General features: G+C 51.7%; 1 protein-coding gene across 2 annotated transcripts in view; it reads right to left on the minus strand.

The window, feature by feature from the left end:
* Positions 1-18,698, minus strand: part of tsc1b (TSC complex subunit 1b) — a 60,063-nt gene extending 41,365 nt beyond the window's left edge. For both annotated transcript variants that reach the window (XM_038781874.1, XM_038781873.1), the window contains exons 1-4: positions 18,600-18,698; positions 7,062-7,278; positions 5,434-5,537; positions 262-414 (exon numbers count right to left, since the gene is read on the minus strand). In XM_038781874.1, the coding sequence (XP_038637802.1) occupies positions 262-414; positions 5,434-5,537; positions 7,062-7,167 (363 nt within the window). In that variant the 5' untranslated portion in view covers positions 7,168-7,278; positions 18,600-18,698. The remainder of the gene's footprint in view (positions 1-261; positions 415-5,433; positions 5,538-7,061; positions 7,279-18,599) is intronic.
* Between the last annotated feature and the right edge of the window lie 8,164 nt (positions 18,699-26,862).

Genomic DNA, 26,862 nt, shown 5'->3' on the forward strand with positions numbered 1-26,862 from the left:
GAGCCGGGATCGAACCTGGGACCTAGGTGCAGTGAGGGAGCAGTGCTAACCACTGCGCCACCGTGCTGCCCGAAAATGAACTTTTTAAAGAAACCACTCATCAAGGCAACAAATAAACCAACAATAATCTGAGGTTAATAATTTGCTCACTTCCAGCAGTAACCCAGTCCCTAAACACCAAAGTACATGTTAGGTGCAAACATTTCAAGGGAAGAGAAAAACAGTGGGCAATAAAGTTATTTTAAAACTTGTGTACCGAACCTTCAGACACTTGAGTAGTGAAACCAGCACAGGTGTACGAAAGAGCTTATGAATCCAAGTTGGCTCACGTCGGATTACATGACCCAGTAAGGTCACGGCAGATAGTCGGGTGGCTGCTTTTCCCATACACTCATTTAGTCGGTCCAAAAGATGCTGAAAAACACAAAACAAACTTACAAATGCATCCCCGATTGCTGGTGACAATGCTTCCGCACTACTTGGACTCAATAAAAAAAGTCGATTGAGCGGCTGGAGCTTAGATTAGATGCCTAGGATCGGGCGATCCAGAAGGTAGAGAAGGCGCTGGCTGAACAGGAGGAACATCAAGCTGCGGTGGAGGAGGTGGGGATGCTGAGAGACCAGCAGAAAAGGCTCCTGGAAAAGGCGGAGGACCTAGAGAATAGGTCCCACCGGCAGAATTTGAGAATCGTTGGGCCCCCGGAGGGGTCCGAAGGAGCGGACGCTGGGGCGTACATCACAGATATGAGAAGCCTCTGGGGGGTGGGGCATTCTCCCGACCCTTGGAGGTGGACAGGGCTCACAGAGCACTTGCGAGGAAACTGCAAACGGGAGACCCCCCCCCCCCCCCCCCCCCCCCCCGAGGGCAATGGTGACGAGATTCCACAGGTACTTGGATAAGGAGCGCATTCTACAGTGGGCCAAGCAGACACGGAGCTGTAAGTGGGATAACAGTATCCTGCAGGTTTACCAAGACCGGAGAGTGGAGGTGGCCAGGAGAAGAGCAGCCTTCGACCAGATTAGGTCGATCCTTTTTAAGATAAAGGTGAAGTTCGGGCTGTTGTATCCGGCACGTCTCTGAGTCACGTAAGAGGAACAGCATTTTTATTTTGAGTCACCTGAGGACGCGCTGGACTTTGTGAAAAGGGAAGTACTGGTGGTGGACTGAGAACTTTTGAACTTTGCTGCTGCAATGTTCATGTTTTTTTTCTTTTTGTTTCTCTGTTCTTTAAAGTTTCTCGTTTTTTGTTTTGTTGTGGAAGCTGTTTGTAATGCCTGCTGTATTGATTCGGGACCAGTTGCAGAGCTGAGTGAGTTAAGGTTATCATTTGCGCTGTTGGGGGATGGAGGTGTGCTTGTTTGGATTTTGGTGTTTTTCTGTCGGGCAATTGTCTGGTGATTGTTTGATGTTGGAGTATGTATGTATGGGGGGGGGGGAAGACGACGACTATCCGGCGCCAGGGATGGGGGCCACCAAGCTAGCTGGGTGGGCTATCTTACGTTAGCGCAGTGGGGGGGGGGGCATAGGTTTGGTTTATTAAAGAGGTTGGGTTACGGGGGGGGGGGGGGAGAAAGGAGGGGAAAATGTTCTGCTGACGAGGGAGGGACTTGAGCCAAGGGACAGAGAGGTCAGGGGCGGAGGCTGCCTGGGGGTGGGCCGGTGGAGGCGTGGAGCATCGGCTAGAGGCGGGCCCAAAAAAGGGGATGGCTGATCCGCGAAGTGGGGGGGGGGCAATGAGCCCCCCAACTAGGCTGATCACCTGGAATGTTCGAGGGTTAAATGGGCCGGTCAAGAGGGCACGTGTGTTCGCGCATCTGAGGGGACTGAAGGCGGACATGGTAATGTTGCAGGAGACGCACCTTAGAGTAACTGACCAGATTAGATTGAGGAAAGGCTGGGTCAGTCAGGTCTTTCACTCGGGACTAGATTCAAAGACTAGAGCGGTCGCGACCCTGATCAATAAGCAGGTGGTGTTTGAGGCGGGTAGAATAGTCTCGGACGTGGGAGGTCGGTACATTATGGTCAGTGGGAAATTGGAGGGGGGTGCAGGTGGTATCAGTAAATGTGTATGCGCCAAATTGGGATGATGTGGAGTTTATAAAGAGGATGCTGGGGAAGGTACCGGACCTGGACTCGCACAGGTTGGTCATGGGAGGGGACTTCAACACAGTTATTGACCCTGGCTTGGACTGGTTAAGCTTGAAAACGGGCAGGGTGCCAGCAATGGCAAAGGAACTAAAAGGGTTCATGGAGCAGATTTGGGGGGCGATCGGGTTGGAAGAGATAATGGAGGGTCTGAAGGCCATGCATGCGGGTAAAGCCTCAGGGCCGGACGGGTACCCAGTGGAGTTTTATAAAAAGTTCTCTGGGATATTGGGGCCGGTGTTGATTAGGATGTTCAATGAGGCAAGGGAAAGAGGGGTGCAGCCCCCAACGACGTCACAGGCCATGATTTCGCTGATTCTGAAGTGGGACAGGAACCTGGAGCTGTGCGGGTCCTACAGGCTGATATCCCTGTTGAATGTGGACACCAAACTGCTGGCCAAAGTTTTGTCTTCCAGGGTGGAGGATTGTGTTCCGGACGTTATTGGGGAGGACCAGAAGCGTTTGTTTAGGGTAGACAGTTGGTGGCCAATGTAAGAAGGTTGTTAAACATGAACATGATGCCCCCGGAAGGCAGGGAGGCGGAGGTAGTGATCGCAATGGATGCAGAAAAGGCTTTTGATCGGGTAGAATGGGATTATCTGTGGGAGGTACTGGGATGGTTCGGATTTGGGCGAGGCTTTATTGACTGGGTCAGGTTGCTGTATCAAGCTCCTATGGCAAGCATTCAGACGGATAGGACAACATTTGACTATTTTAGACTGCACCAGGGGACGAGACAGGGTGCCCCCTCTCCCCACTGTATGTTTGTGCTAGCTATAGAGCTGTTGGCAATTGCTCCGAGAGCCTCAAGGGGCTGGATGGGCCTGGTGGTGAGGGGAAGCTTTAGGTACCTAGGCATTCAAGTGGCGCGGGAATGGGATCAGCTGCATAAATTAAATCTGACCCGGCTAGTAGAACAAATGAAGGACAGTTTCCGGAGATGGGACACGCTCCCGCTGTCACTAGCTGGGAGGGTGCAGACGGTGAAGATGACTGTCCTCCCGAGATTCCCGTTCGTGTTTCAATGTCTCTCCATCTTTATTCCGCGGTCGTTTTTTAAAACGGGTCAACAAAGTGATCACTGGCTTTGTTTAGGTGGGCAACACCCCGCGGGTAAGGAAGGTTATGCTTGAGCGGAGTCTGGGAGAGTGCGGGCTGGCGCTGCAAAATTTTAATTACTATTACTGGGCGGCGAATATAGCCATGATCAGGAAGTGTGTGGTGGGGGAGGGGGAGGCATGGGAACGTATGGAGGCGGCTTCATGCAAGGGCACCAGTTTGGGGGTGTTGGTAACAGCGCCTCTACCGTTCCCGCCGGCACGGTACTCCACCAGCCCTGTGGTAGCGGCCCTGAGAGTCTGGGGGCAACGGAGGAGACATGTGGGAGCATCGGTCTGGTCCCCAATCTGTAATAATCACCGGTTTGCCCTGGGAAGTATGGATGGGGAGGGTTCTGGATATGGCGGAGAGCAGGGATTGAGAGGATGAGGGATATGTTTATCGAGGGGAGTTTCCCGAGCATGAGGGCGCTGGAGGAGAAGTTTGGGTTGGCGAGGGGAAATTAATTCAGGTACCTACAGGTGCAGGACTTCTGCGTAAACAGGTGTCAACGTTCCTGCTCCTACCGCTGAGGGGGATTCAGGACAGAGTAGTTTCCAGAGGGTGGGTAGAAGGGAGCGTCTCTGACGTTTACAAGGAACTTATGGGGTTAGAGGAGACGCAGACCGAGGAGCTGAAGCGCAAGTGGGAGGAGGAGCTGGGAGGAGAGATAGAGGATGGTCTCTGGGCGGTCGCATTGCATCCACAACATGTGCCAGGCTCAGCCTGATACAATTGAAGGTCGTTCACCGGGCTCACATGACAGTGGCCCGGATGAGCAGATTCTTTGGGGTGGAAGACAGGTGTCCAAAATGTGCGGGAGGACCAGCGAACCATGTCCACATGTTCTGGACATGTCCGACGCTTAGGTGATTTTGGCAGGGGTTTTGTCCACGGTGGTAAAAAGGATGGCACTCAGTCCGGAGGTGGCGATTTTTGGGGTGTCGGAAGACCTGGAAATCCAGGAGGAGAGAGGCAGACGTTCTGGCCTTTGCTTCCCTGGTAGCCCGGAAACAGATACTATTAGCTCCCGGAGTCGGAGACCTAACACATTGTTTTTTGTGTTGTTGTTATAATACCAAAAAATACATCAATAAAATGTTTATTAAAAAAAAGATGGAAAACGGCCACTCGGGCTGCCACAATAGACGGCCAGCCCCCATGAGGCCTGGGCTCCAGCAGCATTTCATACATACTGAAAGTGCAATTAAAAAGATTTGGCTCTGCTTCCTGCGGTACGCAATCCGAAATTCAGGTTTAAGCTGCAGTCCTTGGGTTTATGATCTGAGTAAGAAGTCTTACAACACCAGATTAAAGTCCAACAGGTTTGTTTTGAATCACAAGCTTTCGGAGCGCTGCTCCTTCCTCAGGTGAATCTCTGCTGCGCTCCGATAGCTCATGATTCCAAATAAACCTGATGAATTTTAACCGCGGTGTTGTACGGCTCCTTACTGTGCCCACCCCAGTCCAACGCCGCCCCACGTCCACTTTATGATCTGAAGCAGCTGTGGAGGTTTTAAAGAAGTAACTTAAAAGGGCCAGCATTCAGAAAAAGGACGTCACTCCCTCCTTTCTGAAGTGAATCCAGTTCGATATTTGCAACGTTTATTTTTATAAATTTAGATTACCCCATTATTTTTTTCCAATTAAGGGGGCAATTTAGCGTGGCCAATCCACCTACCCTGCACATCTTTGGGTTGTGGGGGCGAAACCCACGCAGACACGGGGAGAATGTGCAAACTCCACGCGGACAGTGACCCAGAGCCGGGATCGAACCTGGGACTTCAGCACCGTGATGCAGTTGTGCTAACCACTAGGCCACCGTGCTGCCCTGATATTTGCAAAGTTGTACGTTAGATTGAAGACACACCTGCCTGGTGTCAACGCCTGGGTGTTTCACTCTAAATCGCCCACACAACATGTTTAGGATCTTGGCTTGTGGTGTCAAGGGGGAGCCCTGATTTCTTCGTAATAATAAGCCAGTTGAAATATTTCGGGGTTTCTCTGTGCCATTGTGGCTAAACAGTGGACGGGTCAACATTCTGCCCAGTCTTTCTGAGGTTAGGCGAGCTGGAGCTACATTTATCCGATTACCTCCAAACTCTCTTGTTATAGTGTATGGGGCTCAACTCTCCCTATTGAAAGAAATACCACATCTTGAAGGTTACTGTGTTGCTGAGCCTGCTTACCTTATCATGGGGTTCCTGGACAGCTGAAAGTATCTGTACAGCTAATATAGAATTATTTTCCAAGTAATGATCCACCAGTGCGTTCAGCAGCAAGGGGCCACGGTCTGTAGCGAGATAATACCATCAATAGTAAACATAGAACTTTATTACAAGCAAGCGTTCTTGATAATCCTGATAATTGAAACGCCTGATAATTGAAGAAAGACATGTTGCAACAGTTTTTCCATCTTGCATTCATCAAGACTAATGCAAGAATGCCAAATTTCAAATGATCACAACAATTCATCCTCCAGGAGAAACGGGTGCTGATTGGCTGTGATCGTTTGAAATTTGGCATTCTTGCATTTGTCCGCACGAGTCCAAGACAAAAAGTTCTCATAACATGGCCGAGGGGAATGAGCTCGGTACCCCATGTGAAGTGTTAAACTAAACCTTTAGCTGCAGTTTTGTGCTTCCTTTCTGGACTCCCCGGGCCTTGGAATGTTTGATTCAGGAGGAGAAGGAGTGGGCCACTCGACCCCTCAAGCCTGTTCCCCCAATTCAACAAGATCACGACTGGTCTGACTGAAACCTCCATCCGGTTGCCGAGGAGATTTACTCGAATGATACTACAGGTACTTATGTGAAGACTGCAAAACTCAGGTTCTCTCTTCAGGGCAGGGAAGGGCAACGACAAATTTAGTAGGTGTTCAAAATTATGAAGGATTTTTTAATGGAGTAAACAAGGAGAAATTAATTCCATGGGGGAGAGAGGGTCCGTAACCAGAGGGCAGAGATTTTAAGTTAAGAACCAATGGGGAGATGGCGAATTTTAAAAATATAATAATAATCTTTACTGTTGTCACAAGCAGTTTTCATTAACACTGCAGTGAAGTTACTGTGAAAAGCCCCTAGTCGCCACACTCCGGTGCCTGTTCGGGTACACAGAGGGAGAATTCAGAATGTCCAAATTACCTAACCTGCACGTCTTTGGACTGCAGGAGGAAACCGGAACACCCGGAGGAAACCCACGCGCAGACACAGGGAGAACAAGCAGACTCCGCACAGGCAGTGACCCAAGTAGGAATCGAACCCGGGTCCCTGGCGCTGTGAAGCAACAGTGATAACCACTATGCAACCGTGCTGCCCAAAATATACAAACATAGGAAGTTGTGATGATTTAAATGCGCTAAATGAAGGGGCGGCAGAAACAGATTCAACAGCAACTTTCAAAAGAGAAATAGATAAATACTTCAAAAAGAATAAAAATTAGCGTTAAGGAGAACGGGTGTCGGGCAATAATGGATAGCTGTTGCAAACAACTGGCACTGGTATGATTGGCCAGATGGCCCATCAATTATAACATGAGATGAATGAGCTTAGAAGAGCAAAAAGAATGAAGGCAAACACTGACTCCCCCCCAAATTAATTACCGGTGATTCAAAGGACTGTCAAACCACTTATCATCGGGTCTATTTAATCAAAGGTACACACATTATTTTTAAGAACAAAAAAATAGCAAACACCAGAAAGAAAAAGCATTGAATGCTGGAAATATATCGCTTGTACAAAAGGAGGAACAACTCTGGTTTAATCCCTTCATCAGAACTGAAGGCTGAACGATGAGCTAGTTCTCAGCACACTCCCACCTGAGCGCAGGAGGTCCATGATAATCCCTTTCACTTCCTCGAGAACCTGCAGGTCCGTGGACTCCAGCAGCGAAACCAGGTCGCTGACGTTTACCGGCTGCGTCATGCTGTGCGAGCTTCACAAGGTCAGTCTCTTCAGCTCAAACCCAGGCGGCAGCTTCAACCCACGCCAGCTTTTAAACCTATTCAACCCTGACCGCTGACGAACAGGGCACCGCTGTAAACACAAAAGGAAGAGCCTGTCATTGTTACTCATTATTAAAACCCACGTAATTCAGTGCACAGTTAATGCGGCAACAGGTCATTTATCAATTGAAGAAATCTCTCCCTTCGATAGTGCAGTTTATCCCGCAATATCACGGGTTTACAATGTCAAAGGGCACTATATAAATGCAAGTTATTGTTGCTGCTGTACCTGCCTCCCTCAGAATTTCAATCCTGTGCCCTTCTTGCCCCCAACTATTTTTTTTTATTTTTAAAAAATATTTTATTAAGGCATTTATGGTTTTATAATAACAAAAGGCACAAGTACAGATATAAACATAGTTCAACGCGTAACACACCCCTCCACCTCCCACAGTTCTCGCCTAAGCTAGACCAACATAGTCTAACTCCCTCCTCCCCCCTTTGCTCCCTAACCCCCCCCCCCCCCCCCCCCCCCCGCCAATATTGAATCTGCTGACGGTTTAATTTTCTCCGAAGAAGTCTATAAACGGCTGCCACCTCCGAACAAACCCTAATGATGAACCTCTCAGGGTGAACTTGATTTTCTCAAGCCTGAGAAACCCGGCCATGTCACTAACCCATACCCCTGCTTTCGGGGGCTTCGAGTCCCTCCGCGCTAGTAAGATCCGTCTCTGGGCTACCAAAGAGGCAAAGGCCAAGACATCAGCCTCTCTCGCCCCCTGGACTCCCGGGTCTTCCGACACTCCAAAAATCGCCACCTCTGGACTCGGTGCCCCCCCTCACTTTTAACACCCTGGACATGATATCTGCAGATCCCTGCCAGAATCTCCTGTGCTTCGGGCATGATTTGTGGGCCCTCCTGCACATCGCCCATATCTGTCCTCTACCCCAAAAAACCTGCTCATCTGGGCCACGTGTGACCAGTAGACCACCTGGAATTGTATAAGGCTGAGCCTGGCACATGATGAGGACATATTGACTCTGCTCAACTCCCAACTATTTGAACCTCTTGACCTGCCTCCCATCTTTCAAACACACTAACTCGAAACATTAACTTCAATGTCTCACCACGGATATTGACAGACCTGTTGGGATTTCCAGCATTTTGTTCCTATTTCATAAATTTGAGGTCATTCAAAACTCTGCTGCCTACATCCTAACTCGCACCCCAAGTTTTGCTCACGTATCACACATGAGCTCACTGACCTACACCGGCTCCTGGTCCAGGACCTTGAATTTAAAATAATGATCCTGTCGGAGAAATCCTTCCATGGCCTCACCACTCCCCATCTCTAATCTCCTCCAGCCACACAATCCTCCCGGATCTCTGTACTCATGTAGACACGGGGAGAATGCGCAAACTCCTCATAAAGTGACCCGGGGCCAGGATTGAACCCGGATCCTAGGCGCCGTGGCGACCAACCTTCCTTAATACCTCCATACGTGGTTCACTGAGCACTGAGATGTTGAAGGTGGAATACAAATGCAAGACTTTGTTAAGTAGCTGAGCTGTACTGGGAAGATTCTGCATTGATCCCTGGCTTCTGCCAACTTAACTAAACACAGCTGAGCTTGTTAGAGTTGGTCTCAGTGCTCCTGGGCTACAGGAGGACAATGAACAGCCAACCCATTTAGAATCGCTCTCTGCCCTGGCTCAATTTGCAACCGAGCCAGATGGTTGAAAATAAGAATTGAAGCCTCAATTTTCATCTTTTACCCCCACTGACACTTCACACAGAATCCAGAGCACGTGAAGGTTCTAGCTGAAATGGGATTAGCGAGCAGGGGATATTTTGGGCCAGGGTGCACCCTTGTATCTTCAATATAAATTCCAGCCAATTCACAAGTGGACGTCTTTTGTACGAGATGTTAAACCGAGGCCCCATCTGCCCTCTCTGTATCTCAGGCCAATATCTATCCCACAGCTAATATCACAAAGACAGATTATCTGGTCATCACATTGCTGTTTGTGAGAGTTTGCTACATGCACATTGGCTGCTGCATTTCCGTGACAACATTGCAAAAGGTACTTCAATGGCTGAAAATTGCTTTGGGGTATCCAGAGATTGTGAAAGGTGCTATAGAAGAAAAGACAGTCCTAATTCAACTGCTCTCTTCCTCCAGCTTAGACAGCTAGCTGCCCTGGGTACTGCGGAGATTTGAAGTGATTTGTCTGCCTCACAGTAGCCCTGGAAAGTACTGTTACCAACAGTCTCTTATCCAGATAAAGCAGGGGAGGGGAGGCAAACGCTGTACACTATGGTGGGCCTGATTAACGACACCACAAGACTCGGCTCCCACACAGCAGGCAGACCCACCCCCCCTCCCCCTCCTCAGCCCCCACACAGCTGGCAGCCTCCAAAGACCAAAATGTCAGACGTGGCAATATTTGCCAGTCACCAGTTGATTCAACTTGTTTCAACAGACTGGCAGCGAGGGAAAGAGTCAAAACCAAAAATTCTGGTTCTTGTCGTTCTTACTCCGACAGTATCCACCCTGCAAAATCAACAAGGCAGTATCCACAAACCAGGGCCCTCAAGGTAGCATTGCGACATATCTTACGAGGCTCCACAATGTAAAACAAAATCAGGGCCCTGAACAACGCACCCCAAGAACCAGCCCGTCGACAATATTCCGTGCCTAGCTGCAGGAAAGATCTGATCCTATTTTCCCCACTCTCCTTCAGGTCCAGGCTCAAAGAAAACAACTTCCAACTTGCATTCATATATTGGTGAATCGTCGAAAGGCATTTCACCAAACAAAAATGGACTTCAAGCCACACAAAGAGGTATTGGTACAGGTGGTGACCAAATGCTGCTCCAGAGGTAGGGTGAGTTGTATAGAGAGTAAGTCGGGGAACCCCCGATAAGGACCACTCACTTGGGAACAGAAACATCCACTTCAAAAAAAACAATCGCAAAGGAAGCCACTTGTGCCTGGCAGAACTCAGATGTTCAAAACATCGATTGGGAGCCTCGAGTTGGGATTCTTGGCCACTTGCCTGGAGAGACAGAAACTCCCAACTTTATTTACAGTCCTCAAGTTGGACTTAACGCTGCTCAAAATGGGAGTTCAAATGGAGATGATTAACAGGAGCTGGGACAGTACGTTTATTTAAATAAAAAACAGGCAGCGTGTGAGAGCAAGGACAGTACTTCATGGCTCTTGTCAGGTTGGTGCCACAGTGTTTTTTTTTTGTGCAGTCCTGTGCCATCCGATAAAGAACAACAGGAAATGCTGGAATATACAACATGTCAGTCAACATTCAGAAAGAGAAAAGACAGACGAAGGCTTCCGGTGTGCAGGCCTTGGCAGAATTCATTTTCAACATTTTCTGTTTTTATTGAGCACGGAGCATTAACACTGAAGAACTGGGCTCAGCTGCTCCTTCTGGACATGTTAGGGGGTTTCACAGAGGTAATGCAAAGGCACCCCCCCCACTTGCGGCGAGAGTTCAAAGCTCAGTGATCAATACAAGATAATCACTAATATATCCAATGGGGAGTTCCAAAGAAACTTATTTACCCAGAAAGCGGGGAGATTGTGGACCTCGCTCCCACAGGGAGCGTTTGAGGTGAATATATTTATGGGGAAGTTGGATAAGTATCGGAGGGAGAGAGGAATAGAAGGATATGCTGATAGGGTTGGAGGAGGTTTATGTGGACAGATTTGATACAACACATTGTAAGCCCCACCCCGCCCCATACTGTTAATTCCCCTGCCTCATAGGAAGGGCTCGCAAATCACAGGAACGTAGCCCCTGACATTGTCTCCACAACGGACTCTGTTTTTTTCCATTTGATTGTTGCAAGGTGCTCGGGATTCTTCCCAAATAGTGCCAAAATATTCTGCAGAACTCCCTTTGAATAACAATCTGAAAAGATTTTCCTCCTTGCCTCCTTCCATATCCTACCGAGCCCGAATGTAAAAAAGGAATCTGCTGGATTCACGGACTGACTTCCTTCGTATTCTTTGATTAAAATAGAAATTAGTTCTGCCTCAATGCAGATTCATATCTTATAGCCAAAGGTCTGAGCATTTAAGCTGTATTATCCCTGGCAGAGTCATCACAGCCCTTCCCACCCCTACTGGGGGACACCACTTGATGCAGCATCACTGGACAGAAGTGACAGCTACGACTCAGTTGGGAGTTCTCTCACTTCCAGAACAGAAAGCTCCCCCGCCCCCCAACCCCACTCCCCTCCCCACACTCCTGAGCACAGAATCCAGTACAGAATGGAGAGAGTGCTGCACTGTCAGAAGTGCCATCTGTCGGATGAGGTGCTTTAAAAAACAAAAAAAGGGGTGGTCGATCTGCCCTCTCAGGTGGATGCAAAAGACCCCCTAACACTATTTCAAGAATTTTCCCTGCTGCCCTGGCCGATACATATCCCTCAACCAACTTCACCGAGAAAAGATTCCGGTCATTTCAATATCACATTGCGGATAGCGGAATCCATGGGGCGGCATGGTGACGCAGTGGTTAGCACTGCTGCATCATGGCAGTGAGGACTCAGGTTCGACCCCGGGTCTCTATCCATGTGGAGCTTGCACATTCTCCCCGTGTCTGCGTGGGTCTCACCCCCACAACCCAAAGATATTCAGGGGAGATGGATCGGGAACGCTAAATTGCCCCTTATTTGGAAAGAAATGTTTTTTTTTTAAAAACAATAAGGACTACATTTCAAAACTATGCTTCTTTGTCTAGTATATTCTTTGGACTATTGGGTGGTCATTAAAGGTACGAAAAAAAGAACTCTCATTTCTACAAAGAGCAGGTGCAAACAGGAATGTGCAGGTGCCCTGGTTTTCAGTCCATTCGTACTGGGATCTTCAACACTGAGTTAGTGAGAAGGGTATATCTTACAAAACCAGCAAACCCTTCCCCATTCTGAAATTAAATTTTTTTTTTTAAATAAATTTATAGAGTACCCAGTTCATTTTTTCCAATTAAGGGGCAATTTAGCATGTTCAATCCACCTACCCTGCACATCTTTGGGTTGTGGGGGTGAAACCCACGCAGTCACGGGGAGAATATGCAAACTCCACACGGACAGTGACCCAGAGCCAGGATCGAACCTAGGACCCCGGCGCCGTGAGGCTGCAGTGCTACCACTGCGCCACCGTGCTGCCCTTGAAATTAAAATTAACTATTTTCTGCGATGAGAAATTTCTCTGTAGATTACAGAAATAAAGCGACTATTTTCATTTACAAGCAGGAACACCCAAGCGATGAGCAAGATCTTAACCACAGGAGGCTCCATGAACAGCCCCACTCTCAATTCTAACAAGGACCAGTAAATGAGTGTAAAAGACAAGGCTGGAGGATGTTTAACTATCTGAAGCCAGAAATGCCCAGTGGATAGATTCGTCCCAATTCCCTCAAGGTTGCCACCATCGTAGATGCCAGTCTTAAACCAATTCAATTCACTTGGCATGACAAAGAGATGGCTGAGCTATGGGGCCTGGTTGTACTGTTAAAGACTGTGCTCCAGAACTAGCCAAGCTGTCCCAATACAACTCCTACATTGGCATCTACTCAACAAAGTAGAAAATTGCCCACATATGGCACACTCACAGGGCCAATCTGATCTGGCTAAGTACTATCCCATCGGTCTACTCTCAAAGTGATGGTAGTTGTCGTCAACATTGCAATCATGTGGCACCAATAACCTCCTCAGTCTGGGTTCTTCCTGTGCCACTCAGCTCCAGAACTCCTTACGGCCTCTATCCAAACATAGTCAGGACCCGAATTCTAGAGGTGAGGAGAGAGTGACTATCCATGACGTCAAGGCAGCATCTGACCAGGTGTGGCATCAAGGAGCCCTAGCAAAACTGGAGTCAATGGGAGCCAGGGGGGAGGGGGAGGGGGGGGGGGGGGGGGCTCCATTGGGTAGTGATATCCAGCACAAAAGGAAGCTGGTTATTTCTGGATGCTAGAGGCCAATTATCTCAGTGCCTGGCAATGTTCACCTCCAACAAGAGTGTCTAACCACCATCACTTTGTCAAAGAACATCCTTTATCTAAACCTGTCGCCTATTTTCCAAGGATCTACTTCCCTCTGTTCCCTGCCCGTTCATATATCTGTCTAGATGCTTCTTAAATGATGCTATGTGCCCGCCTCTACCACCTCCGCTGGCAAAGCGTTCCAGGCACCCACCACCCTCTGCGTAAAAATGTTTCCACGCGCATCTCCCTTAAACTTTCTCCCTCTCACCTTGAAATCGTGACCCCTGGTAATTGACACACCCACTCTTGGAAAAAGCTTGTTGCTATCCACCCTGTCCATACCTCTCATAATTTTGTAGATCTCAATCAGGTCCCCCCTCAACCTCCGTCTTTCCAACGAAAACAATCCTAATCTACTCAACCTTTCTTCATAGCTAGCACCCTCCATACCAGGCAACATCCTTGTGAACCTCCTCTGCACCCTCTCTAAAACATCCATATCCTTCTGGTAATGTGGCGACCAGAACTGCACGTGGTATTCCAAATGTGGCCTAACCAAAGTCCTATACAACTGTAACATGACCTGCCGACTCTTGTACTCAATACCCTGTCCGATTAAGGCAAGCATGCTGTCTGCCTTCTTGACCACTCTATCGACCTGTGTTGCCACCTTCAGGGTACAATGGACCTGAACTCCCAGATCTCTCTGTACATCAATTTTCTCCAGGACTCTTCCACTGACTGTATAGTCCGCTCTTGAATTGGATAAATTGTCAGCTGTCAAACTCAACACCATCAACATTCCAAGAGTTGGGCGGCACGGTGGCACAGTGGGTTAGCCCTGCTGCCTCATGTACCACAACTCAAGTTTGAGAACACAACAAAGTATCAGGGAGGAGAACAGCATGAAAACTATTTCAAGATCCATCCCTTTTTCTGGCAACTGAGTCTTAACTAAACTGTTCACAATTTGATGTCAAATCTTTCCAGACTGGAACTTTGGATCACATGCCTGTGTCATCGCCATTTCCAACTTAATAATATTGATCGATTGAACCCCTGCCTCAGCTGGTCTTCCATTGGAACCCACTAGAAGTACCCTTTGCTATTTCTAGAATTCACTGTTTCAATGCACTCCTAGGCCGCATCAACATTCAGAGAATCCCTACAGTGCAGGAGAAGGCTATTCGGCCCATCGTGTCTATACCGGCCCATGCTCCACTCAAGCACCCGATCTAGGCCCAATCCCCAACTCCTAACCCTGTAACCCCACCTAACTTTTGGGCAATTTAGCATGCCCAATTCACCTAACTTGCACATCTTTGGACTGTGGGAGGAAACCGGAGCATCCGGAGGAAACCCACATAGGAACGGGAGAAAGAGCAAACTCCACATGGAGGGCCACCCAAGGTCAGAATCAAACCTGGGATCCTGGCGCTGTGAAGCAACTTTGCTGTCCCTCCTAAACTTGCGTCATCCAACACTCTGCTGTCCAGATAGCACTGATGCCTCACGGCATCAAGGACCCGGGTTCGGTACCGGCCCTGGGTCACTGTCCGTGTGGAGTTTGCCCATTGGGAATGTCCCCAGCGTCTTTCACTCCCACAACCCAAAAAGATGTGCAGGGTAGGTGGATTGACCACACAAAATACCCCTTAGTTCGAAAATATGAGCTGGGTACTCTAAATTTATTTTTTTAAACTCTGTTGTCCGTGTGCTAACACGCACCAAGACCTGCCTTACTGCATTCACTAGCCACACTGACTGCTGATTATGTTTTCAAATCTCTCCACTCCTATTCGCTTGCAGGTCTACAAGCCATCTAACATCCTTGTGCTCCTTCAATTGTGGGCTTGAGCAGTCCCAACGTCCATTGCTTCACCATTGGCAGTGCTCATTGTTTGCTGATACTCCAGCGAAGCAACGTGGGACATTTTGCGAAAGGATTACAGAAATGTAGGTCTTGATTGTTCAGTTTCACAATGAACAAAGAATGTTGGTGCGCAAACATTTAAATATATACAGCAGCCGGAGATTCCACCTGAAGTTGAACGGCTGACTTGCGCGTCAATCAAAAAGGACTGAGCGTTTCTGAAAGGATGCACGACAGTCAGCACAGGGCAGATCCAGTCTCACAGGAACAGGTGCTGCCATTCAGCCCCTCAAGCCACTTCTGACATTCAATGTGGGGGAGGGGAGAAGGGATCTGGGGGGCGGGGAGAAGGGATCTGGGGGGCGGGGAGAAGGGATCTGGGGGGCGGGGAGAAGGGATCTGGGGGGCGGGGAGAAGGGATCTGGGGGGCGGGGAGAAGGGATCTGGGGGGCGGGGAGAAGGGATCTGGGGGGCGGGGAGAAGGGATCTGGGGGGCGGGGAGAAGGGATCTGGGGGGCGGGGAGAAGGGATCTGGGGGGCGGGGAGAAGGGATCTGGGGGGCGGGGAGAAGGGATCTGGGGGGCGGGGAGAAGGGATCTGGGGGGCGGGGAGAAGGGATCTGGGGGGCGGGGAGAAGGGATCTGGGGGGCGGGGAGAAGGGATCTGGGGGGCGGGGAGAAGGGATCTGGGGGGCGGGGAGAAGGGATCTGGGGGGCGGGGAGAAGGGATCTGGGGGGAAGGGGAGACGGGATCTGGGGGAAGGGGAGACGGGATCTGGGGGAAGGGGAGACGGGATCTGGGGGAAGGGGAGACGGGATCTGGGGGAAGGGGAGACGGGATCTGGGGGAAGGGGAGAAGGGATCTGGGGGAAGGGGAGAAGGGATCTGGGGGGAAGGGGAGAAGGGATCTGGGGGGAAGGGGAGAAGGGATCTGGGGGGAAGGGGAGAAGGGATCTGGGGGGAAGGGGAGAAGGGATCTGGGGGAAGGGGAGAAGGGATCTGGGGGAAGGGGAGAAGGGATCTGGGGGAAGGGGAGAAGGGAGCTGGGGGAAGGGGAGAAGGGATCTGGGGGAAGGGGAGAAGGGATCTGGGGGAAGGGGAGAAGGGATCTGGGGGAAGGGGAGAAGGGATCTGGGGGAAGGGGAGAAGGGATCTGGGGGAAGGGGAGAAGGGATCTGGGGGAAGGGGAGCAGGGATCTGGGGGGGGGGGAAGAGAGATCGGGGGGGGAAGAGAGATCTGGGGGGGAAGAGAGATCTGGGGGGAAGAGAGATCTGGGGGGGAAGAGAGATCTGGGGGGGAAGAGAGATCTGGGGGGGAAGAGAGATCTGGGGGGGGAAGAGAGATCTGGGGGGGGAAGAGAGATCTGGGGGGGAAGAGAGATCTGGGGGGGAAGAGAGATCTGGGGGGAAGAGAGATCTGGGGGGGAAGAGAGATCTGGGGGGAAGAGAGATCTGGGGGGGAAGAGAGATCTGGGGGGGGAAGAGAGATCTGGGGGGGAAGAGAGATCTGGGGGGGAAGAGAGATCTGGGGGGGGAAGAGAGATCTGGGGGGGGAAGAGAGATCTGGGGGGGGAAGAGAGATCGGGGGGGGAAGAGAGATCTGGGGGGGGAAGAGAGATCTGGGGGGGAAGAGAGATCTGGGGGGGGAAGAGAGATCTGGGGGGAAGAGAGATCTGGGGGGGAAGAGAGATCTGGGGGGGAAGAGAGATCTGGGGGGGAAGAGAGATCTGGGGGGGAAGAGAGATCTGGGGGGGGAAGAGAGATCTGGGGGGAAAGAGAGATCTGGGGGGGAAAGAGAGATCTGGGGGGGGGAAGAGAGATCTGGGGGGGAAGAGAGATCTGGGGGGGGAAAGAGAGATCTGGGGGGGGGAAAAGAGAGATCTGGGGGGGGGAAAGAGAGATCTGGGGGGGGGGAAGAGAGATCTGGGGGGGGAAGAGAGATCTGGGGGGGGAAGAGAGATCTGGGGGGGGGAAGAGAGATCTGGGGGGGGAAGAGAGATCTGGGGGGGAAGAGAGATCTGGGGGGGAAGAGAGATCTGGGGGGGAAGAGAGATCTGGGGGGGAAGAGAGATCTGGGGGGGAAGAGAGATCTGGGGGGGAAGAGAGATCTGGGGGGGAAGAGAGATCTGGGGGGGAAGTGAGATCTGGGGGGAAGAGAGATCTGGGGGGGAAGAGAGATCTGGGGGGGAAGAGAGATCTGGGGGGGAAGAGAGATCTGGGGGGGAAGAGAGATCTGGGGGGGAAGAGAGATCTGGGGGGAAGAGAGATCTGGGGGGAAGAGAGATCTGGGGGGGGGAAGAGAGATCTGGGGGGGGGAAGAGAGATCTGGGGGGGGGGAAGAGAGATCTGGGGGGGGGGAAGAGAGATCTGGGGGGGGGAAGAGAGATCTGGGGGGGGAGAGAGATCTGGGGGGGGGAAGAGAGATCTGGGGGGGGGAAGAGAGATCTGGGGGGGGAAGAGAGATCTGGGGGGGGAAGAGAGATCTGGGGGGGAAGAGAGATCTGGGGGGGAAGAGAGATCTGGGGGGGGGAAGAGAGATCTGGGGGGTGAAGAGAGATCTGGGGGGTGAAGAGAGATCTGGGGGGTGAAGAGAGATCTGGGGGGTGAAGAGAGATCTGGGGGGGGGAGAGAGATCTGGGGGGGGGAGAGAGATCTGGGGGGGGGAGAGAGATCTGGGGGGGGGGAAGAGAGATCTGGGGGGGGGGAAGAGAGATCTGGGGGGGGGGAAGAGAGATCTGGGGGGGGAAGAGAGATCTGGGGGGGAAGAGAGATCTGGGGGGGGAGAGAGATCTGGGGGGGGGGGGAAGAGAGATCTGGGGGGGGGGGGAAGAGAGATCTGGGGGGGGGGAGAGAGATCTGGGGGGGGGGGGGAGAGAGATCTGGGGGGGGGGAAGAGAGATCTGGGGGGGGGGGGGGAAGAGAGATCTGGGGGGGGGGGGGAAGAGAGATCTGGGGGGGGGGAAGTGAGATCTGGGGGGGGGAGAGATCTGGGGGGGGGATTCTGTTTTCCCTTTTGGACAATAGGACGATTACTTCACCAATTAAAAGCGGACCCGGGACAGCGGGGTTTGAACCCCCTCCCCCGCCCGGCCCCCCGCGGGGTTTGAACCCCCCTCCCCCGCCCGGTCCCCCGCGGGGTTTGAACCCCCTCCCCCCGCCCGGTCCCCCGCGGGGTTTGAACCCCCCTCCCCCCGCCCGGCCCCCCGCCCGGGCCCCCGCGGGGTTTGAACCCCCCCTCCCCCGCGGGGTTTGAACCCCCTCCCCCGCCCGGGCCCCCGCGGGGTTTGAACCCCCCCTCCCCCCCGCCCGGGCCCCCGCGGGGTTTGAACCCCCCCCTCCCCCCGCCCGGGCCCCCGCGGGGTTTGAACCCGCCCGGGCCCCCGCGGGGTTTGAACCCGCCCGGGCCCCCGCGGGGTTTGAACCCCCCCTCCCCCCGCCCGGGGCCCCCGCGGGGTTTGAACCCCGCTCCCCGCCCGGGCCCCGCTCCCCCGCCCGGGCCCCGCTCCCCCGCCCGGGCCCCGCGGTTTTACCTCTCACTCCGCCGACATTCCTCAGGGCGCCGCCATTTTAACCGCCTCACCCCCTCCCCGGAGCCGCCACATCCGCCGGCCTCAGCAAAACAAATCTCCCGCGGACTACTTCCTTCCACATCCCCCCCAGTCTGAGCCGCGGCCGGCGCCAAACCTCTGTCTCCCCGCCAGCCGACCCGGCCTCAATGAACTTGGGGCTTCGCGCGGGCGCTGCTGTTGATTTTAATGGGGGAGTGAAGGGGGGGGCGGGGGTGAAAACAGTCCCCAGGCCGCTTCACCCCCTCCCCACGCCAGAGCGCGGAGGGATATCAAGCGGGGCGGGGCCACGCGGCTGCGCGTGACTGCAGCTGTCCAGAGCGCGCCTGCGCCGGGCCGAAGGACCCGCATGACGTCATTGTCTCTGGCTGGAGAGGGTATTCGCGGGCAAGGGGGCGTGTCTTCCCAGCTGTCAATCACAGTCTGAGCAGACAGAGAGAGATGGAGGGAACGAGAGACTGAAAGAGAGATGGATAAAGGGACCAATAGAGGGATTGATAAAGGGACCAACAGACAGACATGGATAGAGGGACCAATAGAGATGGATAAAGGGACCAATAGACAGACATGGATAGAGGGACCAATAGAGATGGATAAAGGGACCAATGGAGGGATGAATAAAGGGACCGATAGACAGAGATGGATAGAGGGACAGATAGATAGAGAGATGAATAGAGCGACCGATAGAGATGGATAAAGGAACTAATAGAGAGATGGACAAAGGGATCAATAGAGAGATGGATAAAGGAATGGATGAGAGATGGACAAAGGGATCGATAGAGAGAAAGATGGATAGAGGGACAGATAGATAGAGAGATGAATTAAGGGTCACTGTGCGGTGTCTGCCCATTCTCCCCGTGACTGCGTGGGTTTCCTCCGGGTGCTCCGGTTTCCTCCCACAAGTCCCGAAAAAGTGCTGTTAGGTAATTTGGACATTCTGAATTCTCCCTCAGTGAACCCGAACAGGCGCCGGAATGTGGCGACTGGGGGCTTTTCACAGTAACTTCATTGTAGTGTTAATGTAAGCCTACTTGTGACAATAAAGATTCTTATTATTATAAAGAGAAATGGATAGAGGGACAGATGGAGAGGCAGTGGTGAAATGGTATTGTCACTGGACTAGTAATCCAGAGAACCAGAATAATGTTTTGCGGACCTGGGTTCAAATCCCGCCAGGGCAGATGGTGAAATTTGAATTCAAGAAAAAACAGGAATTAAAAGTCTAAAGGTGACCATGAAACCATTGAAACTGAAATGAAATGAAAATCCCTTATTGTCACGAGTAGGCTTCAATGAAGTTACTGAGAAAAGCTCCTAGTCGCCACATTCCGGCACCTGTCCGGGGAGGCTGGTACGGGAATCGAACCGTGCTGCTGACCTGCTTGGTCTGCTTTAAAAGCCAGCGATTTAGCCCAGTGAGCTAAACCAGCCCCATTGTCGATTGTCATAAAAACCCATCTGGTTGCTGTAGGGGGCAGGAGAAGAGATTGGGGGAGATGCTTTTCAAGGTGGTGGGGGCTGAGCATTGGGTATTTGGGCATTGAGGTGGCGTGGGGGTGGGTGCAGCTGCACAAGCTGACTCTGGCTTGGTTCGTGGAGCAGATGAGGGGGGACCTTAGAAGGTGGGATGCGCCCCCGCTGTCACTGGCGGGGAAGGGTTCAGACGGTGAAGATTACGGTTCTCCCGAGGTTCATGTTTGTCTACCAGAACCTTCCAATCTTTATCCCCAAGACTTTTTTCAAGAAAGTGAATGCGGTGATCTCAGGGTTTGTGTGGGTGGGTAAAACCCCGCGGGCGAAGAAGGTGCTGCTGGAGCGGGGTCAGGGGGCTGGGGTGGCCTTCCGAAATTCTAAATTATTACTGGCTGACAAATGTGCAGGCTACGTGGATTGGCCACGTTAAATTGCCGCTTAATTGTAAAAAATGAATTGGGTACTCTAAATTTATATATATTTTTTTTTTAATTTAGTGTACCCAATTATTTTTTCCAATTAAGGGGCAATTTAGCGTGGCCAATCCACCTACACTGCACATTTGTGGGTTGTGGGGGCGAAACCCACGCAGACACGGGGAGAATGTGCAAACTCCACACGGACAGTGACCCAGAGCCGGGATCGAACCTGGGACCTCAGCGGCGTGAGGCGGTTGTGCTAACCACTAGGCCACCGTGCTGCCCAAAATTTATATATTTTTTAAAAATTACTGGGTGACGGTCATAGCGATGGTCAGGAAGTGGCGGAGGGGTCAGTATGGCAGGGGTACAGGCAGCCTCATATAGGGAAACAAATTTAGGGGCACTGTTAACGGTGCCTCTGCCATTCTCGCTGGCTCGGTATTCCACAAACCCAGTGGGCATGGCAGCCCTGAGGGTCTGGGGACAGTGGCGGCAGCGTATGTGGTTGGAGGGGGTCTCGGTGTGGGTCCCGACCTGTGGCAATCACCAGTTTGTTCCGCTGGGGTTGGATGGGGTTGTCGGGGTGTGGCAGAGGGCGGGGATCGAGCGGTTTGGGAATTTGTTTATAGATGGGGACTTTCTGTGCTTGGAGGAGGGATTTGGGCTGCCCAGTGGGAATAGGTTCCTCTACCTGCAGGTGAGGGACTTTGTGCAGAGACAGGTACCGACTTCCCACTGAAGAGAACACTGGTCAATGGTAACCCCCAGGATGGTGATAGTGGGCGGTTCTGTAATGGTGATGCCTTTGAATGTTAAGGGGACAATGGTTAGATTATTACTATTATGATTAGATTCTCTCCCTCTCTTGTAGGAGATGATCATTGCCTGGAACTCGTGTGGCGCGAATGTTCCTTGTCACTTCTCAGCCCAAGGCTGGAAATTGCTCATTTCCTGCTGCGTTTGGACCTGGACTGATTCATTATCAGAAGAGTCACGAATAGTGCTGAACATTGAACAGTCTTCCGCAAACATCTCCACTTCTGACCTTATGTTGGAAGGAAGGTCTTTGATGAAGCAGCTGAAGAGTGAAGATGGTTGGGCCTAGGACACTATCCTGAGGAACTCGTGCAGTGATGTGCTGGATGATTGACCTCCAACCACCACAGCCATCTTCCTTTGTGGCAGTTATGACTCGAACCAGCGGAGAGTCCTGATTCCCATTGACCTCAGTTTAGCTCGGGCTCCTTGATGCCAAACTCGGTCAGGTGCTGCCTTGATGTCGAGGGCAGTCACTCTCTCCTCACCTCTAGACTCACCTCTTTGGTCCATGTTTGAACCAAGGCTGTGATGAGCTCAGGGGCTGAGTGACCCTGGGCGGAACCCAAACTGACCGTCCGTGAGCAGGTTATTGCTGAGTAAGTGCTGCTTGATAGCATTGTCGATGACCCTTTCTATAACTTTGCTGATGGGATGGTTATTGGCCAGGATTGATTTGTCCGTGGCAGCACAGTGGCCCAGTGGTTAGTACTGCAGTCTCACAGCGCCGAGGTCCCAGGTTCGATCCTGGCTCTGGGTCACTGTCCGTGTGGAGTTTACACATTCTCCCCGTCTTTGTGTAGGTTTCGCCCCTACAACCCAAAGATGTGCAGGGTAGGTGGATTGGCCACGCTAAATTGCCCCTTAATTAGAAAAAATAAATTGGGTACTCTAAATTTTAAAAAAAGGATTGATTTGTCCAGTTTTTTGTGCACAGAGCACCCCTGGGCAATGTTTCCCATTGCCGGTGTTGTAGATGTACTGGAACAGTTTGGCTAGGGTTGTGGCAAGTTCTGGAGCACAAATTTTCAGTACTGTTTGGGTGGCACGGTAGCACAGTGGTTAGCACTGTTGCTTCACAGCTCCAGGGTCCCAGGTTCGAATCCCGGCCTGGGTCACTGTCTGTGTGGAGTCTGCATGTTCTCCCCGTGTCTGCGTGGGTTTCCTCCGGGTGCTCCGGTTTCCTCCCACAAGTCCCGAAAGACGTGCTGTTAGGTGAATTGGACATAGGGCGGGACTCTCCAACACCCCCCGCCGGGTCGGAGAATTGCCAGGAGCAGCATGAATCCCACCCCCCTCCAATGGCGGCTGCCGAATATTCCAGCGCCGGTTTTTTGGCGGGGATCACGTCGCATTGGTCGGGGGCCGTAGGCAGTGGCCCCCCCCCCGGCCATTCTCCGGGCCCCGATGGGCCGAGCGGCCACCCGTTTTCGGCCAGTCCCGCCGGCGTTAAATAAACAAGGTCCATACCGGCAGGACCTGGTTCTGAGGGCGGTTAGCGGGGTCCTCAGGAGGGGGATCCGGCCCCCGGGGGGGGGGGGGCACTCTTTCCCCCCACGCCGGCATCTGTAAAGCTCCACCATGGCCGGTGCTGAGAAGTAACCTCCTGCGCATGCATAGGATCACGCCAACTTCTGCGCATGAGCAGGGATCACGCCAACTTCTGCGCATGAGCAGGGATCACGCCAACTTCTGCGCATGCATAGGGATCACGCCAACTTCTGCGCATGAGCAGGGATCACGCCAAATTCTGCGCATGAGCAGGGATCACGGCCAACTTCTGCGCATGAGCAGGGCTCACGCCAACTTCTGCGCATGAGCAGGGATCACGCCAACTTCGAGCTCATGGCAGGGATCACGCCAACTTCTGCGCATGCACAGGGATCACGCCAACTTCTGCGCATGAGCAGGGATCACGCCAAACTTCTGCGCATGCACAGGGATCACGCCAACTTCTGCGCATGCACAGGGATCACGCCAGCTTCTGCGCATGACAGGGATCACGCCAGCTCTGAGCATGCACAGGGATCACGCCAACTTCTGCGCATGACACAGGGATCACGCCAACTTCTGCGCATGCGCAGGGATCACGCCAACTTCTGCGCATGCACAGGGATCACGCCAACTTCTGCGCATGCACAGGGATCACGCCGACTTCTGCGCATGAACAGGGATCACGCCAACTTCTGCGCATGAGCAGGGATCACGCCAACTTTCTGCGCATGGCAATAACACGCTGGCGCTCCCACGCATGCGCCAACTTGCGCTGGCCGGTGGAGGCCCCCTTCGGCGCAGTTGGCACAGCGCCAACCACTCCAGCGCCGGCCTAGCCCCCGGATGTGCGGAGGATTCCGCAACTTCCGGGCGGCCCGACGCCGGAGTGGTTCACGCTGCTCTTTGGTGCCGATACGGCCCACCCTCCGGTTGGGGGAGAATCCCGGCCCCTGAATTCTCCCTCTGTGTACCCGAACAGGAGCCGGAATGTGGCAACGCGGGGATTTTCACAGTAACTTCATCACAGTGTTAATGTAAGCCGACTTGTGACAATAAAGGTTACTATTACTTATTGCCTGAATGTTTTCAGGGACCATAGTCTTCAGCCATTTCTTGATGTTATACGGAATGAATCAAATTGTTTGAAGACTGTGGTGGATCACCCACCCAGCACTTTGACTGAAGGTGCCTGTAAAATGCTTCTTTAGCACAGATGTGCTGGGCTCCTCCATCATTGAGGATGGGGATATTTGTGGAGCCTCCTCCTCCAGTGAGTTGTTCGGTTGTCCATCGCCATTCACGGCCGGATGAGACAGGACTGCAGAGCTTAGATCCTTTGTTTTTACATTCCATTTATTGGCCATCCCTAATTATCCCTTTGAGTGTCTGGCGAGGCTGTTTCAGAGATTAAGACCAACTTCATTGCAGTGGGCATAGGCCACAGCAGACTGGACTAGACAATGACAGCAAAGGACTTCAGTGAACCAGGTGGGTTTTTATAACAATCGATTCATGAAAATGAAAATGAAAATCACTTATTGTCACGAGTAGACTTCAATGAAGTTACTGTGAAAAGCCCCTAGTCGCCACATTCCGGCGCCTGTCCGGGGAGGCTGGTATGGGAATCGAACCGTGCTGCTGGCCTGCTTTAAAAACCAGCGATTTAGCTGAGTGAGCTAAACCAGCCCCTAGACCACCGTTAGACTTAATTTCAGATTTTCATTCAATTCAGATTTCACCACATGCTATGGGGGGGGGGGGATTCGAACTTCAATCCCCAGAGCTTTACTCTGGGTTTCTGGATTCCTAGTCCAGTGACAGAACCACTACACTACTGCTAGTTGTTATAGCTTTGGCCTGAGATTGATAGGTTTTATTTTGTTAGCCAAAGATATTAAAGAATACGGGACAAAGGCAAGTTTGAGAGGTTGGGTCACAAATCAGCCGCAATCTCATTGAGTACAGGGATAAGCACAGGGAGCGGAATGGCTTCCTCCTGTTCCCATGTCCTTAACCTGGCTATCTTGTACAGGTGAACCATCCCTGACGAGTATTAAAACATGAGTGTTTTGCATTTTTGTTGCAGCTTTCGCAACTTTGGAATCTCCAAAAATGCTTTACGGCCAATGATGTCTTTTTGTAATGCAATAACAACCTATATTTAAATAGCACCTTCAGCAGAATGAACCATCCCAAAATGCAGAGGAGCTTCAGAAAATAAGACGCTGAGCCCCGCGGTTTCAGGTCAGGTGGCAAAAGACTTGGGTGTGAGATTTAAGAAGGAGGTTTTATGTCCGTGTGGAGTTTGCACATTCTCCCCGTGTCTGCGTGGGTCTCACTCCCACACAACCCAAAAAGATGGGCAGAGTAGGTGGATTGGCCATGCTAAATTGGCCCTTAATTGAAAAAAAAGAATTGGGCACGCTAACTTTATTTTTAAAGAAGGAGGCGGTTTTAAAGAGAGTTTTAAAGGAGGTGAGAGAGGTGCAATGCAGGAATTGTGGCAGCCAGTTTCTGCACAGCAAGATTCCACAAATAGTAATGTGGAGAGCTGATCCACCACACTTACTTTTTAAAAATAAATTTTAGAGCACCAAATTCATTTTTTCCAATTAAGGGGCAATTTAGAGTGGCCAATCCACCTAACCTGCACATCTTTGGGTTGTGGGGGTGAGACCCACGCAGACACGGGGAGAATGTGCAAACTCCACACGGACAGTGACCCAGGGCCGGGATAGAACCTGGGACCTCGGCGCCGTGAGGCTGCAGGGCTAACCCACTGCGCCACCCTGCTGCCCCACCACACTTTCTGAATAATTTATGAGTGGAACCGTGCCCCCTGCTGAATAATGTCACTGCAGAAAACACCAATAAGTCAACTTTTCGACGTGGTGGGAGACGCTGCCACCTGCTGGAGGAAGGACACTGCTTCAGAACACAACCCTGCCCTCTCGTTACACACCAAACTCCATCTATTGGCAACATGGCAAACTACAATCGACCGATCAACAACAACTTGTATTTATAATCGCACCTTTAATGTAGAATCGAATTAACAAACTGAGTAATGAATTAATCAAATAATCAAAACGATATCTTAATGCTTCACAGAGACACTTTCGAGGCGATATTAGGGTAGGTGACCAAAAGCTTAGTTGGAGGGATAGAACAGTGCGCCAAGGACCAGGGTTCGAATCCCGGCTTGGGTCAATGTCTGTGCGGAGTCTGCACGTTCTCCCTGTGTCCACGTGGGTTTCCTCCGGGTGCTCTGGTTTCCTCCCACACGTCCCCAAAGACGTGCTTGTTAGGTGAATTGGACATTCTGAATTCTCCCTCAGTGTACCCGAACAGGTGCTGGAATGTGGCGACTAGGGGCTTTTCACAGTAACTTCATCGCAGTGTTAATGTAAGCCTACTTGTGACACTAATAACGATTATTAAAGAGTAATGGAGTGAGGCAGAGGGAGAGAATTCTGGAGCTGAGATCCCAGGGTGTTGAAGGAACGGCTGCCAATAGTGGATTGATTAAAATCGAGGATGCGTCAGTGGCCAGAATCAGCGGAGTGCAGAGATCTCAGAGAGTTGTGGGACTGGCTGTGAAGCCATTGAGGGATATGTAAACACGCCTGAGAATCTTACAATCAAGAATTTGCTTGACTGGGACCAATGCAGGTCAATGAACCCAGGATCCTGGGAGAATGGCTTTTGGTGTGAGTTAAGACACAGGCAGCAGAGACATAGAAACTTAGGTCTATAGGATAGGAGCAGATGCAGGCCACTCGGCCCTTCGAACATGCTCACCACTCAAAAAGATCATGGCTGATCTAATTGTGATCTCAGCTGCACTTTCCTGTCTTCCTCCCTTGACTCCCTTGTCCATCAAAAATCAGTCTCCTGAGGGTAGAATGTGTGGTGCTGGTTAGGATGGTTAGAATAGCCATGTCTGCAGATAGCAAAGACATGGATGAAGGTTTCAGCAGTGGAAGAGCAGAGCTAGGTTTCAAAGTTCCATATTTTGCAAC

Source organism: Scyliorhinus canicula, chromosome 21, assembly GCF_902713615.1.
Source record: "Scyliorhinus canicula chromosome 21, sScyCan1.1, whole genome shotgun sequence".
In the NCBI taxonomy this organism is placed as follows: domain Eukaryota; kingdom Metazoa; phylum Chordata; class Chondrichthyes; order Carcharhiniformes; family Scyliorhinidae; genus Scyliorhinus; species Scyliorhinus canicula.